Here is a 13,307-nt window from a genome sequence, read left to right on the forward strand (position 1 = left end):
TGAGCCGCAGATGTTTCATGCGAGTAACTGCGGTAGACGTAGCATTTGCCGTTATGGGACATCCCTTTTTGACTGCTGATAAGAAATTAGCGTTACCTCATATACACCCGATTAATTCGCTTGTCGTTTAGAGGGAAGAAAGCGTGAGGCGTTGGCAGCATGCCGACCTGCTAAGGTCTTAACCCGCTCTATTTTCAGAGAACTAGAGGAGAAAAAGTGGTTTTCCCAACTCGTTGTTAGTCGCTACTGGGAGTCGTATGTAACAGATAAGTGCTCAGTGACTCTGCCGGCATCTCGTTGCGCTACCTAGTTCGATGGCTGTGTTGCCTTACCCTGCGGAAGTTTCATGGCTTATCGAAGGCAGTGGATGTTTTGACGGCACATGGTGCAGCGGTTCTCTTGTCTTTGGGTCGTTGAGGCATTTCCTAGCGGGAGAGCCACTAGCTTCTCGCAGGGGGTTTTCAGGCTAAGCAGTACGCAGAGTTGCTAGTAGTTTTGGTTTAGGCGTTCTTGTGCTCTGGAGAAACTAAATCATTGCACGGGCTGGACCGGAAGACTCTGCTACATTGACAGTGCTCGACGTGCACTTGCGAGCTGGAGCTCACGCAACGTTCAACCAGTCCACGTTCCTCATATAGTTCAAGAAACATCAAGCATCTACATAGATGAATATCGTGCGAACGTCAGCAACAAAATCAATTGCGCAGGGTGAACTGGGAAAGCCAGAAAGGTCGCTCCGTAACCTAACACTTCCCAGTGTCTGAGCGGCGTAAATTTAGAGGAAGGAGGAGACTTGGATCTTGGAACTTTGAATTTATGGAATGGGCTTCGGATTTAAGCCAACGTGAAGCAATTTAGTGCTTAGTCTTCCCTCCAGTCTGAAAAGACAAGGCCGTCTGCGGGCAGCCGGACGCCGGTGCTCTTTGCGAGGTCGAGGGTGTGATGATGTGGGACTGCGTGAGATCACTCTACTGTGTAACAAGAGAGACCCTTCCTGAAATATCATGAAGAAGTTGTATTTATGAGTTTTGGTCTGCACCGTTTTGATAAGGGTCGTTCCTTCTAATCTTCTGTGGGCAGCGGTCGGTATGGGCATCCGTTGACAGCACTGCCGCATGTACGGAATTGGATGCTCTGCACGCAGGGAACTGGTTAGCAGCCTTTTGTTTTTTTCAGCGTAGCTTTGTGTTTTCAGCATTGGAGGCTTGGTTGATGAGGGCTCCACTTTACGCTGCATCCGCGCCAGCTTTCAGTGTGCAGTGACCACCCACGAGCATTGCAACGAGCACAGGCAGCACAGTCCCTCTTCACGCTGCACAAATGAGATTCAGCGGCTGTCAATAACACGTAAGTGTGATGTTTAACAAGAGTGCACTGCTTTTCTGGCCCTTCGCAACGCTTGAGGCAGATCCTGCGCCTGCAACTGCTGATTGATGGACCAAATGCAGCTCCAGCGCAAGCCTTCTCTGAGAAAAATCCTCCGATAGATGCCATCACTTCCACATTTGCATAGGAAGCACTTTGGAGATTGTGAAGAGCAACCAAAGCGCTAGTGCACTGCTGCGCTTTGGGTGGCTTCACCATTGGAACAGAAGGGGATTAGGCGTTCCTCTCGGTGAATCACCTGGGTTCGGCTTGTGAAAGCAAATCCGACTAGCTCCTTTTTAGACCTAGTGGTGGCTGCCTCACCTAGAAAGAAGAGGCCGTCTAAAAGGCCTATTGATTCTGGCAGAAGACGGCTGCCATTTTGACGTAGTGTCTTCTATTGGTCCCTATGGGGGCCTGTGGGTCAAAACAACTAAACGGAGTCCGTGAACTCAGTGCATCACCAGGTCAGTCACGCCAGTTGCAGACACACAATCGGGCCAAAGCTTCGCCCAACTCGACTTGCGTAGACCCATGTGTTTTATTCTTACATATAATTGAGGGCACACGAAGAACGATTTCATGAGCATGATGCGATATGCGACATGTGCGCAGGGAATACTCACGTCACAGAGACACAGGTGGTGGACAAGCTGAAGACAGACGGAAACTGGACGAGTTCTTCTTGCTTTGCTCGACCGCTTCGGTCTCAGGAGCGCCGAAAGGAGCGTAGAATTACTTCAGTGTTATTTCCCTCTGTCCATCAGCAATATCCGTGCGTCTCACCAATCTTGGGCGTTAGAATATGCGGAAACGGGATACTAACTGTACCCGAATCCCAGCCGTATTTGGCTCGGGCCATTCATTCCAATCTCCTGGGTCGATTTTGTCGACCTCAAAACGCTGCCCTCAAGGTGAATGTTACACAGGGGCATTCTTCCTCCACAAGATTGGCAGAAGATGCACCAGAATACTTTGGAGATGGTATCGAACGAAACGAGGCCCTCGAAATATCGTGCAAAGAAGCAGACCCACGCACAAGGGGCGGTGGTTCATCAGGAACTGCGCAGAATGACGTGCAGGTACAGCAGAAACTGAAGTTTCAACGCGATGGAGACCTGAAGGAGCCGATTAAACAATGGAAGTTTAATTCAGTAAGGTGGGAAGAGCAGCCAACTGCAATACGTCACGCATTACCGGTGTCCCCGGAGGGCAGCACACAGTTGACACCGTTAAAAAGAAGCCACATAGCGAATAGTGGACGAACCGGAAGTCTGTGCGTTTCCAGCATATCGACCAACTTACCACAATGCAACTTCGAGGTACGAGTTTCCAGAAGACGGCAAGGGCATTTATCTGGTCTTCATGGTTGTAGTGAGGAGGTTTTACGGAAATACTAAGGTTTTTCATCATTAGGACACGTCTGTGCCATGGCACAGCAATGTGCGACAAGCCATAGAAGTGACTTGCTGTTAATCAAGCAATATATTGAGTGGAACTTAAATGAATCAAAGGTGCAAAGTGAGCAGATCATGGAGGCTCCATAAAATCTCCGCTTTAACTGTTTCAGGAGAAGGCTGTCCGAGTTACGGGAGTCGACTCACTATTCTCGCTCGATAATCTAGGGGTTAGTGTCGTCTGCAAAAAAGGTTACAGGCCAAACTGCCCAAACAATGACGGATTCTTCGTTTGTCAGTGAGCGGTTGATTGACTGGAATCTCATTGCTTCGACGGCCTGCCTGATGCGTGCAGGCAGAATCTCATCACAGTGCCATCACCATTAACTATGCCGCAAGTCATGTTTTGTCGTACGGTAATTTCTTCTGCATGCTTCTGCTCAGTGTCTACGGGTGCACAGTGTGTTGCGTTCTCGACGGGCATGGCCCTTTCGGCCACGACATCTGTAACATAGTTCAGCAAGACCTGCTAAGGCTGATTATACGCAACCCTGATCTTCCTCTGAAGTCTGGGAGCGTGCTCCAGGAAGCTTTCCTTAGGGTGAGCGTGGCTGTAGCAAATACTGCATCCATTCGATTCTTTCCAGAAACTAGCTATTGCCTGTTTCGCATGGACTTAATATTTTGCTCTTACTTGGATTCCCGAGCAACAATGCGGCGCGACAGGTCGGTGAATGCATTTTTCTCAGGCCCATAACAATCTGGAAACGAAATGTAGCGAGTTCAGATTGGATAGCAAGCTCAGCGGGACCACAGTTACCATCATAGTGTACTTGAGAGAACAAAACAGACTTGTTGTAGCTCACGTTGGCAATAGCCGAGCTGTGCTGTGCAAGCTCTCCAAATACGGTAGGCAAGCAGGAAAGGCTCGAACAGGTGACGCTGGATTCAGGTTGCACACTACCATTCAGGATCGTTGTAGTGGCTGGCTTGGTTGAATGTGGGGAGGATGCACCCTTTGCCGTGACGTGTCCTTGACGATTCCGTACAGGTTGCGGGGTCCGAGCTATCGACCTCACTGTTGACCATATTCCTACTAATATAACGGAACTGCGCCGGATTATCAAAGCTGGTAATGCAACTAACTTCAGTGACTGCACCATTGTTCCACTTAGGCGTGCCGTTTTACTCGCATTTTGTACCTTATGTGGTGTTTGAAGGAGGGGAGGTCAGGGCGCCGCGAGGAGATGGCCTCCATCGGATCTTTCTTACAGACAAGTACCTTCCTGGTCTTGCCGTGGCACGGTCAATCGGCGATACACTTGCTGGAAGTGCAGGAGTCATAGCGAAACCAGATATAAAGGGTAGGTGGGCTCTGTATTTCCATGAGTGCGTACTGTGCTGTTGTTCCGCTGGTATAGCTCGTGAACTCTACTGTTGAACAATTTTGGACTGTTAAGGAAAAAGCTTGCTTTCCTGCCACCTGCAAATCTAATCAATTTTGTCATTGTTTCTTCTAGAGTACCGTGTCGATGTCAAACGCGACCCGTTCCTTCTACTATGCACTGACGGTGTCTGGAACGTTCTCTCGTCTCAAGAAGCAGTTGACATTGCCCATTCTGCCGAAAGAAAAGGGGTAAAGATGTACTCAACTTGTAAAAATTCCAGAACACTTAGTGTAGATGTCGTTTTTCTTCCGGACAAAGTACACCTGGAGATGTGCTCTACGCGACGCAGCAGTTTTTTTTGCGTTCTACGCAGTGGAGAACTGCACCAGAGGAGCTTGCCCGGGAGTCGTGGCGCCGATGGATTAACCAGGAACAGATTTTTGCAGACGACATGACTGCACTCTTCCTGAGACTCCGTTGAGGCTCAACCGAATGGGCACTGAATCTATTTGTTGCAGCACATATTCCAGCATCAACAAGCCAGTAGATGACAAAATGTTAATTTGATGCAGTTTCGTATCTGGCACCTGTTGCGCCGACTTCAAGTACTATCAAATGGCATAGCCATTCGATATGCCGGCGGGCCTGTTTATACAAGTTCATCAATACGATTGCAGGTGGTGGCGAATAGATATTGCACATGAAGCTTCCTGCCAAATAAGATGACATGCTTCTAGGTGATGAGAGCCCCAAGTAGACAGAAATACTGGCGTCAGCTTGCAGCCAGCCAAGAATACTTGAAAGCGTGCAAGTTAGCTTTTATGAGCGGCTTGCAAGGCTTGCACATAGGATGCATAGCCGAACTTCCGGCGGCGTTCCTTCATTTCCCGGGCACAGAAAGTCCCGCGCTTAGCAAACAACAGCTCGAGAGCAACGCCAATACTCCAGCCAAAGCCTATCTGGCACTTATAGTCCCCTCCGCTTCCGCAGGACCCGGAGATCAAGCTGTTGGACTTCTCAGGCAGTGCTCCTAATCTATTGTAAGCCTTTGAGCCAAAACACGAACGAGAAAAACCGAGCGCAAATAAGGTTACGGGATGCCAGTGCACAATATTTACCAGACCTTATAACAAGCCTGTACAGCAGCCTGTACTTTGCAGTGCAGTCTTCGTGGAACGCAGCTGGCAAGTACTCGTCACAAAATACTTGCGATGACACGAAAAATTTCCTTGTATCTTCTGAATATTGCCCACAAACTGACCTGTGTGCATGCGAAAATATACTTATCCGTCATGCACTTAATTGCACTCAACAAGGCTTGATCTTCTAGGTTGATAATTGCTTCCACCGCCATCTGGACCAGTGGCGGCCAGCAATTTGGCTTGTCCCACTGCTGCCCAGTTTTGACCTGGGTTGCCTGTAAATACCGTCACAAGACAAATCAACATGAGTTGTGTTGAACAGAATGCCGTGTGCACCACAAATGTGCAAAAGCATATGAAACTCACTGATAAACCCCAGGAGTCCCAAAGGCCCGATTTCTCCACAAGAAATTGTGCCGACGAAATCTGCCTCTTGTGGGCTGTTGTTTCCCCCTTTCGCTCGCTGAGAGTAATGCCATGGCATGTACATGTAGCAGCATGTCCACTAGAGCTACACTCGAAGCCGAAAAGGCGACACGCCTGTACGTTCACAGATGAATGAATCTGCATCAGAAGGGGAACAACTCCAGCGGACGTTATTCTCGTGGACTGCCGGCCTTTCGAAATGTCGAAATCAAACCTGCACAAGCCTCCAAACCGTTTGAGACGCTCAAAGAGTTGCCAACAGTCACAATCGCTCCCACGTTAATAGCTCAAAGCACTAAGCTACACCTATCCATTTTCAAGCAACGACCAAAGAAACACAGTGTACAGAGTTGATGCTGATATGTTCCAGAGAGTTTTTTCTCCTTGTTTGTAGGGTCAAACAGACCACCAGCTAGCTTCGTCGTTCCAAAGTAGCTGCAGCATTGCATCTCTGCGATCCGTCGCACACTTCAAAAAATACTCAGGGGCTCTCCGTCCCTCGCACAGAGGGTCAAACTGGTTGAGTACTCGCCCGAAGTAGAGCAAATAGAGCTCTGAGTGGTATAAGAAGCTGCACAAAGGCAAAGTAAGGGTTTAACATATCCCTGAGCAAGTACCAGCAGCGTCTTGCTAGGCCCGCAACAACTTTCCGCATCTGCCGGTTACTTTATGCTGCGTTGCCTGCAAGCTCTTGTGTGCTTTCCTTCCAGCACTTAGGGCTTGGAACGCGCCTGTTCAAATCCACTGGTAGGAATGATTCTGAACGGAGGGCGGGCATCACCCCTTCAGTTACTGCATCGACGTCATCTGGAACCCAACGCGATGAGAAATCCCACCCCTGAGCGTTTGTCAGCAATACTTCAGTCCTACACGGTGATGAAAAACAATGGAGGACGCACAAAACAACGGGCCCTTGGTAGTGCGGCTACAGACCCAGGGGATCAGGCACATCCGACGCACCGACTCAGCCGCTGCTCGAATGTTTTGCAGTATGCAGGAACGTGCAGCAGCAGAGAACTCATGATTGCCATTCTGGAGGGCTTTCTCTGCTGCAGTTCGCACTACTGTCTCGTCAGTGTCCCAGGATTCTGTTCGAGGCTCCGCGATATGGCCAAGATAACGATTCAGCTGCAGATCCCTCCCGTCTGAAAAGCGTCAATGTATGACTCCTAGTAACCCGCATCTTGATAGCTACAAACGCAACTCTCTAGAAGAATCAGAAGAGGAACCAGCTTGTAGTGCCTACTTACACGACCACCATGACGCCGCATTCAGGCCATGTTTGGCACTAGTGCGGTCCTGCACTCTTTGAAGCACAGGAACAGTCGGCATCGTGTGAGTTTCCCTCGAGAGAGCAACTCACCTAAAGTGACGTGCACTTGGCGTAAGTCGCCTTCCATCCAGTAAAAGTACTCACGTTGCACGTAAAGGTAAGTGTCGCGAATAAGCTGCGCAACACTTGACAGCCATTAAGAGTGAACTCAAAGTAATGTAACTGGTTTCAGAAGCTAAGACCTGCTAGTGTTGGCTCAAACCTAGCAATTAAGGATCACCTCAAGATCTCCAGTGAATGCATAGTACGCCGATAGCATCATACTGAAGACCGGAGGCTGACTGCGGGTCAGGTAGTACGAACGATTTCCGTCTATAATGTGCACCACATGAAGACACAAGTTTCGATTTTTTGGAAATTAAAGCGAGGCATTAAACGATCGGTGGGGACAACTATAGTATTGTGCTTACTTGGGATAAATCCAAATCTCCTCACAAGATCAGCGAAATTGAGTATGATTCCTCGTGCTGTGGAAATCATGCCACTGTGCAGAAGGCCTCGAACAATCCAATAAGAATCCCTGCAACGAAAAACGCGCCTTCTACTTAATCCAGGTATTCGCAATACGGAGGTGCTTCAAGCAAAACATGGCTATACCTGAGATCCCCAGTGTGGATGCTTACCAGTAGTACATTTCTCTGAATCTACCTCCCGGAACGATGAAGCCCCACGGGACGTGCACTGATGATGACACAATCTTGTTATCACTCGCTTCACTGCCAATAGGAGAGCCAGTCTTTACAGTGCGTCGCGTTTTTCTGCCCAACTTCGCCCACAAAAGTACTGCACGGCGTGCAAATTCATTCTCCCCCATAATCTCGGAGTTTTTGACAGTTGCGGTGTCTCCCTTCTCTCCAGGCAAAACAGGACTTGGAAGACCATACGTATACGTGGGACACACTGAAATATCAGGAAGGACCCTTGGCGAGCTAGGTGTCAGATTGTATGGCGTTTTCTGTCGCAGGCTTGGTGTCAGTCTAGTTGCTTCCGGCACTCCAGGACACGTGTCTGTCAACCAACTCGGAAGAGCTGCGAAATGGTGCAAGAGGACACTGTGGCAGCATCGCGTTACAAGATAAAAGCAAGCTCTAGCGATGTGTGTCAGCCAACTCAGAAGCGCTACGAAATGGTGCAGGAGGGCATTGTGGCAGCATCGCGCGAGGACACAAGCAAGTTCTTGGGAGCGATACTTGTTGGCAATGCAACCAGATAGTCAAATCCATGCCGTGTCGGGGGAAACCCTGTGTGAAGCGAAGGGCAGAGGCATACATTCAGCGAGGTCGGGTGGAATCCACTCGATAATATCTGGGAAGCCCGAGTAAAAGCACTCTTGGAAAAGTATCTCTAGGCTGCGCTTCTCAGCTTCTTGTGGAGCGTTTGCGAAGCGGGCCACAACAGCACTTACAGGTAGCTTCATAACCAAATCGGCCAAGTCTTTGCAGTCAACCTTGTTGAAAAGTCTACGCATCGCTGCATGTTCGCAAAGCGTAGACGAGCTACTTACATTTTGAGGCACTAACGGTAATTCTTGTGCCATACATTCTAGGGCAACCAGTGGTCTGTTGATGGTCTGCTTAACTGCCGAGAACCCACCCAAGAACACAGGGCCGTCACTGCATACGATGTCATCTACAAACGTAATGCTCTCCCCAAAACGCATTTGTTGCAGGCTTCGATCCAATGATGGAGTCTCCTTGTCAGCCATTTTGACAGCCGAGATTTCACCTTTCGGTTCTCGACAACAGTGGCAGCTCTGGTGTTAGTTCTGTGTCCTTGTGCAACGCCTTTTGTTCCTTCGAGCACTGAAAACCTATAAACACAGAAGGCGTTCTCCAGCCAAGCACGCAGCCTTTGCATGCCTGTTGACAGCTCCCACAGGGTCACTTTGAGCGATGTTGTTCAGTATCTGCAGTACTACTTCAGAATGTTTTCCTTGTCAAGCAGTGCCCCAGCAAGATTTAACCTTTGCATATTTTTGGGAGGTGGCTGTCTGGCAGTGGAACTACGTGGACACGTCGTTGTACATGGTGCTGTTTACGAGGTGGTGCGCTACACAATGCTGCTGCTCGACGGCGCCATTTCGAAGCAGGAACAGCTTACTGAAGGCAAACTATCAAATCTAAAAGTGTTCGATGAGAAGCAGCTTGAAATTGTGGAAGAAGGCTTGGCAAAAAGGCTTAGACCGCTCACATTCAGTCACGTTGTTTGCTTTGGCCGTGCAGATGGCGCTCCTATATAGACTCATGCAGTCTACAGCTTTTCTTTTTGACAAGCATATACGCCCCATAGTTGTCAATATATCTGCTGCTTCTCACCCTCAAACACCACAGATCGACTAGCAGAGGCGCTAGCCCGACGCACCAGCAACTGGCCACCACAGTTGGCACTTTGGCAACGGTGTACTAGGTACACCGTTGCCAAAGTGCCAACTGTGCGCGAAACGCTTTAGCTTAATCTGTAGACCATCCCGTTAGCACTGCTTTCTGCTTCTCGAAAGCTAACGGGTCAGATATTCGCTCGACGGCGGCACTTCTCATGCAGGAGTTAACAGACGCCCAGTACCACCAATTGCACTCCAAAACAGGCTCCGAGAAATTCTGTTTAGGCTCCACCTGAATGTGGACGCTTCTGGGTACAACACAGTATTTCAGGTTTTAACACTGTGGCCCCGCTTCCCACTGTACCTTCATATTGTATAGATAGATGCCCCTAAAGAGCACCGCATGAAGATAACTTCAAGCTACCGTTTGCCTCGAGAAATTCGTTTCGAATAGACTACGAGCAACGGATAATCCCCCATGAACTTTCTGTAGGGCCTTTTCACGTGCTTCACCACACCGCAAATGTGGACCTCTAACGTTGGAAGTGTTCTTTTCGGCAGTGAGATCTTGCTACTGCCAAAACCCTAGTTCCTCAAAGTTTCAACCGCATGAGCCAGAAAGAATTGCTAGGAAGCAAGTGCAATGAAGCAATGCCCACAGTGTGTTTCTGCACAGCTCCTGCCATCAGTAAGCCTTTTGAGCGGGAGACGTTTGTACGTACGAAGTCATTAAATCATTCGCTGGTTCTAAACTGTGCTAGCCCTTTGAGGTTTAGCGCCCTTGTTAGCTCAGTCCGCACGGGTGAGGTCATATCACGTTCACTGGTTCCCGAATGGTTCCCAGCAAATCATCACTGCATCCGCTTTCCAGAGACTCTTCTTCGCAGTCAGCTCCTCTGTGCTCTGTTGCATCAATGATTTTCCAGCGTTTGTCATCTTGCCCACACGTCACTTGTAAATACCCTGGCGGCGAACCTTCCTTGATTACTCGACTACTTTTCTAAAAATGAAGATGAGTCAATATCAGAATGCTGCAGCGTTGTTTGATGAAGGTCTAAAAGACTCACTTCCATGCCAAGGTCCACTATCCGCGTGCCATCACATAGTGCTGTCCACTTCCAGGAGTAATTTGGCTGCTGAAATTTGAGGTTTCTCCACGGCGCCGCAGAAGGGGCCAGTGCTCGGCTCGTTGTTAGTGCATACCTGTGATTCACGTCTTGGGCTGACTGCAGATCGGCTGTGCGTGGGTCTTCGGATGAGTCTTCTTTAGAAGCTTCCCTGGAATCTAAACTGGGTAGAGGGGTCGCTCGTCCCTCCTTCACAATGCTGGCAGACTCTGTGAGTCCCACTCCTGCTCTTCTGGAGTACGAAACCGCAGCTAGATTGCAGTTCACAACACGCACACAGTTTGGTAGCGCTCGGCTTCGAGAATTATTGACCAGATTTGACTTCTACGAGTCATTATCTTACCAGGGCCAAGCATCACAACATGATGCGTCGAGAGATAAACCTCCTCTGGGAGAAAAACCATCAATGGTGCACTGGGAGCTAAAGAAATACCCTGACAACAGAGGGACAAGTGCACCGAGAACGCTTGGGAGACAATCTGAGGATCGGATCGCAATGGAAAGCCACCCCGCAGTCTCAAGCAAAAACAACGTTATATGGCTATCCTTCTCCAAGTTTCTCGAGGTTACATACTTACGAACCTCATCAACGAGTATGTAGCTTCGGATAATCAAACCCGCGCATGGTCCCGCGACTTCGATACCGCAGACGGCACTGCCGTTGACGACGGTCTGTCTCTCCTTGGACCAACTAAGCTGTCTGTCTCTGGCACAGGGAAGGCAGTTGCGTCTCCACGCTTCATCGTGAAACGTGCACCTTCCTGCGTCCTTGCTTTCAGTCCTGTTTCCTTCAAGAAGAGTTGCACTTTCGGTTGTCGCATACTTACACGAAACATTATGTGCCATTGCAGGATCCTTGTATGAGCATCTGGTCAGGGAAGCGAGCTCGAAGCTTTCAAATACACAAAAACGATCACTTAGTGCTACATCTTCCAACCGAACAGACTCGCCACTCATGGCGCGGCCGCTCTGAGCAAATCGCCTAATTAGTAGCTCATTAGGCCTTTCCCCCTCCACAACTTTTGCGTACTGACCACTAGGCACTAGCGGGGGACACGACACCGGCGTTACCAAGGTCTGCCAGCGCCTCGGAAGCACCAGACAGCATGCAGGGCTGCAAAGGTCACAGAGAATACGTGCAAAGTCCCAGATAGACAGACTTCCAAGCACCTCAGCACATGTTACCAATGCTTCGTACGAGGAGTGACAGGAGAACTACAGGCCTAGCTGTGTATCAAAACCGTCACAAAAATCCCACATGCCCAACAAAAGAAGGTGCCTTACCATGTGTGCGTGCGGACAAACTCTAGAAGGAGAGGCAGACCAAATGCAGAGACAATCGGCCCACAATAGTGGTCATCTATCAGAACAATACGATAACGGTGAAGGTGATCTTGCAACTCTTTTAGAGTAACTTCTTGACCAGAATTTCCTACAGTCTTGTTCCGGCAATGCTGTCGCTTGTTGCACATTTGCGCCAGATACCGTCTAGCGTCACCTTGCTGTTGGCAGGACGGGCTTGTGTCGACTTTGCAGGTATGAGGAGGCACCAATTCACCCGTGAGAATTTTTGCAATGCTTGCCCCGAAGATATCTTGCTCGAGAGCCTCTAATGAACGGAAAACCTTCAGGCTGTCTGGTCGGCCAAGGCAATTCGCAACAGTCAGTGCCCTTTCCCAGTTAGCCTCCCTCATCTACCAAACAAAAACATGCAACCAGACATATACTCTACATTTCAGGGAAATGATAAAGGCAAGAGCGGGAAGGGAAGAAACTGAAGGCGGAATGAGCATTCGATGTCATAATTACCGCACACTGCAAGCGGCGGCCGCCTGGATACCTCACACGGAGGATACTTGCACGAAATCAGCTGGCCAGATGGCGCAGCAGCCAACACAGCACTCACTACGACGGTATGAACTTCTGAAATGCCCAGTGACATTGCCAGCAGTGATGGACGCAATAAGGGATCTTCCGAGATGATTAGGGCGCAATCACGGACAAAAGTGCACGTGCATGCGCTCTCAGGTCCGTTACCCCCCTTGCAGCCTCCTCTTTCTCTATTTAGAGGCCCCTGTGTCGTGGATTGGCTAGACAGCGGTGAAAATCCCCCACGTGAGTTCGCTGCATCGCCACTATCGTAGAATGCTTGTTTGCTGCATTCGCCGCTTGCAGTTGGTAGTGCAGACGCGAGTTTCAAATTGAGAGCAACACAACGATGCGCAGGTCTTGCGCATGCAGGCAGAGGCCAGTGGCATGCTTCTATCGGGGAGGAAAGCCGTCGCCTGGGTGCCACAAATCAAAAGTCACATGGTATCTCCCTCATACGAATCAGGCTTTCATCACTTAACGCTCACTACGGTAGCCAGGCATCGTTGTGCAGGTAAACCTGAGATGAGTTATACCGCTTTCCACCTGACTGTTGAATTCCGCTTGACCATTTAATCCTCTATCATAGCAAGCAAGCACTTGGCAAACATTGACCCTTGCCTCAAGACTTCTTGGAAAGCCTCCATCTTAGCTCGGCCCAACCGCAGCCACTCTAATGTTAGCTCGCTCGTAGGCCAGCAGTTTTCAAGTGTCAACGTGTCCTGCGCAACATCCAGCTGGCCATGCAAAAACCAATCAGCTCACTGGTTGGCTCCAAATGACCCATGCTAAAATGCGACCGGAATTTTGATACACATTACTGAGCGTTTACTTAGGACTTTCTGAGAGCGCAGCTTCACAATGCTGAACAGGCAGCGTGCGGAAACATTCCACAGGTAAACGGAATAAAGGGAACTTCATAGTGACAGAGGAGCAAAGG

At 49.4% G+C, this 13,307-nt stretch overlaps 4 protein-coding genes across 4 annotated transcripts; 2 read left to right on the plus strand and 2 right to left on the minus strand.

Moving 5' to 3' along the window:
• Positions 1-1,970: 1,970 nt before the first annotated feature.
• ETH_00029185 (protein phosphatase 2C, putative) lies at positions 1,971-4,631 on the plus strand (the record flags this gene model as incomplete). Its single annotated transcript, XM_013374279.1, has 8 exons — positions 1,971-2,687; positions 2,936-3,060; positions 3,207-3,363; positions 3,512-3,671; positions 3,814-3,894; positions 3,983-4,126; positions 4,283-4,398; positions 4,524-4,631. 8 exons carry the CDS (start codon positions 1,971-1,973, stop codon positions 4,629-4,631), a joined length of 1,608 nt encoding a protein of 535 aa, XP_013229733.1.
• A 1,754-nt stretch (positions 4,632-6,385) lies between these two features.
• On the minus strand, positions 6,386-8,756 carry ETH_00029190 (uncharacterized protein; the record flags this gene model as incomplete). The annotated part of the gene is made up of 8 exons (XM_013374280.1): positions 6,386-6,556; positions 6,679-6,863; positions 7,082-7,166; positions 7,272-7,363; positions 7,462-7,571; positions 7,675-8,080; positions 8,321-8,521; positions 8,645-8,756. 8 exons carry the CDS (start codon positions 8,754-8,756, stop codon positions 6,386-6,388), a joined length of 1,362 nt encoding a protein of 453 aa, XP_013229734.1.
• A 150-nt stretch (positions 8,757-8,906) lies between these two features.
• Positions 8,907-9,290, plus strand: ETH_00029195 (uncharacterized protein; the record flags this gene model as incomplete). The annotated part of the gene is made up of 1 exon (XM_013374281.1): positions 8,907-9,290. The coding sequence occupies one exon, from the start codon at positions 8,907-8,909 to the stop codon at positions 9,288-9,290; it is 384 nt and encodes a 127-aa protein (XP_013229735.1).
• Positions 9,291-10,179: 889 nt separating this feature from the next.
• On the minus strand, positions 10,180-12,192 carry ETH_00029200 (uncharacterized protein; the record flags this gene model as incomplete). The annotated part of the gene is made up of 4 exons (XM_013374282.1): positions 10,180-10,307; positions 10,842-10,932; positions 11,081-11,612; positions 11,783-12,192. The coding sequence occupies 4 exons, from the start codon at positions 12,190-12,192 to the stop codon at positions 10,180-10,182; spliced, it is 1,161 nt and encodes a 386-aa protein (XP_013229736.1).
• Between the last annotated feature and the right edge of the window lie 1,115 nt (positions 12,193-13,307).

This window comes from Eimeria tenella, genomic scaffold (assembly GCF_000499545.2).
Source record: "Eimeria tenella Houghton genomic scaffold, Eth_scaff2, whole genome shotgun sequence".
In the NCBI taxonomy this organism is placed as follows: domain Eukaryota; phylum Apicomplexa; class Conoidasida; order Eucoccidiorida; family Eimeriidae; genus Eimeria; species Eimeria tenella.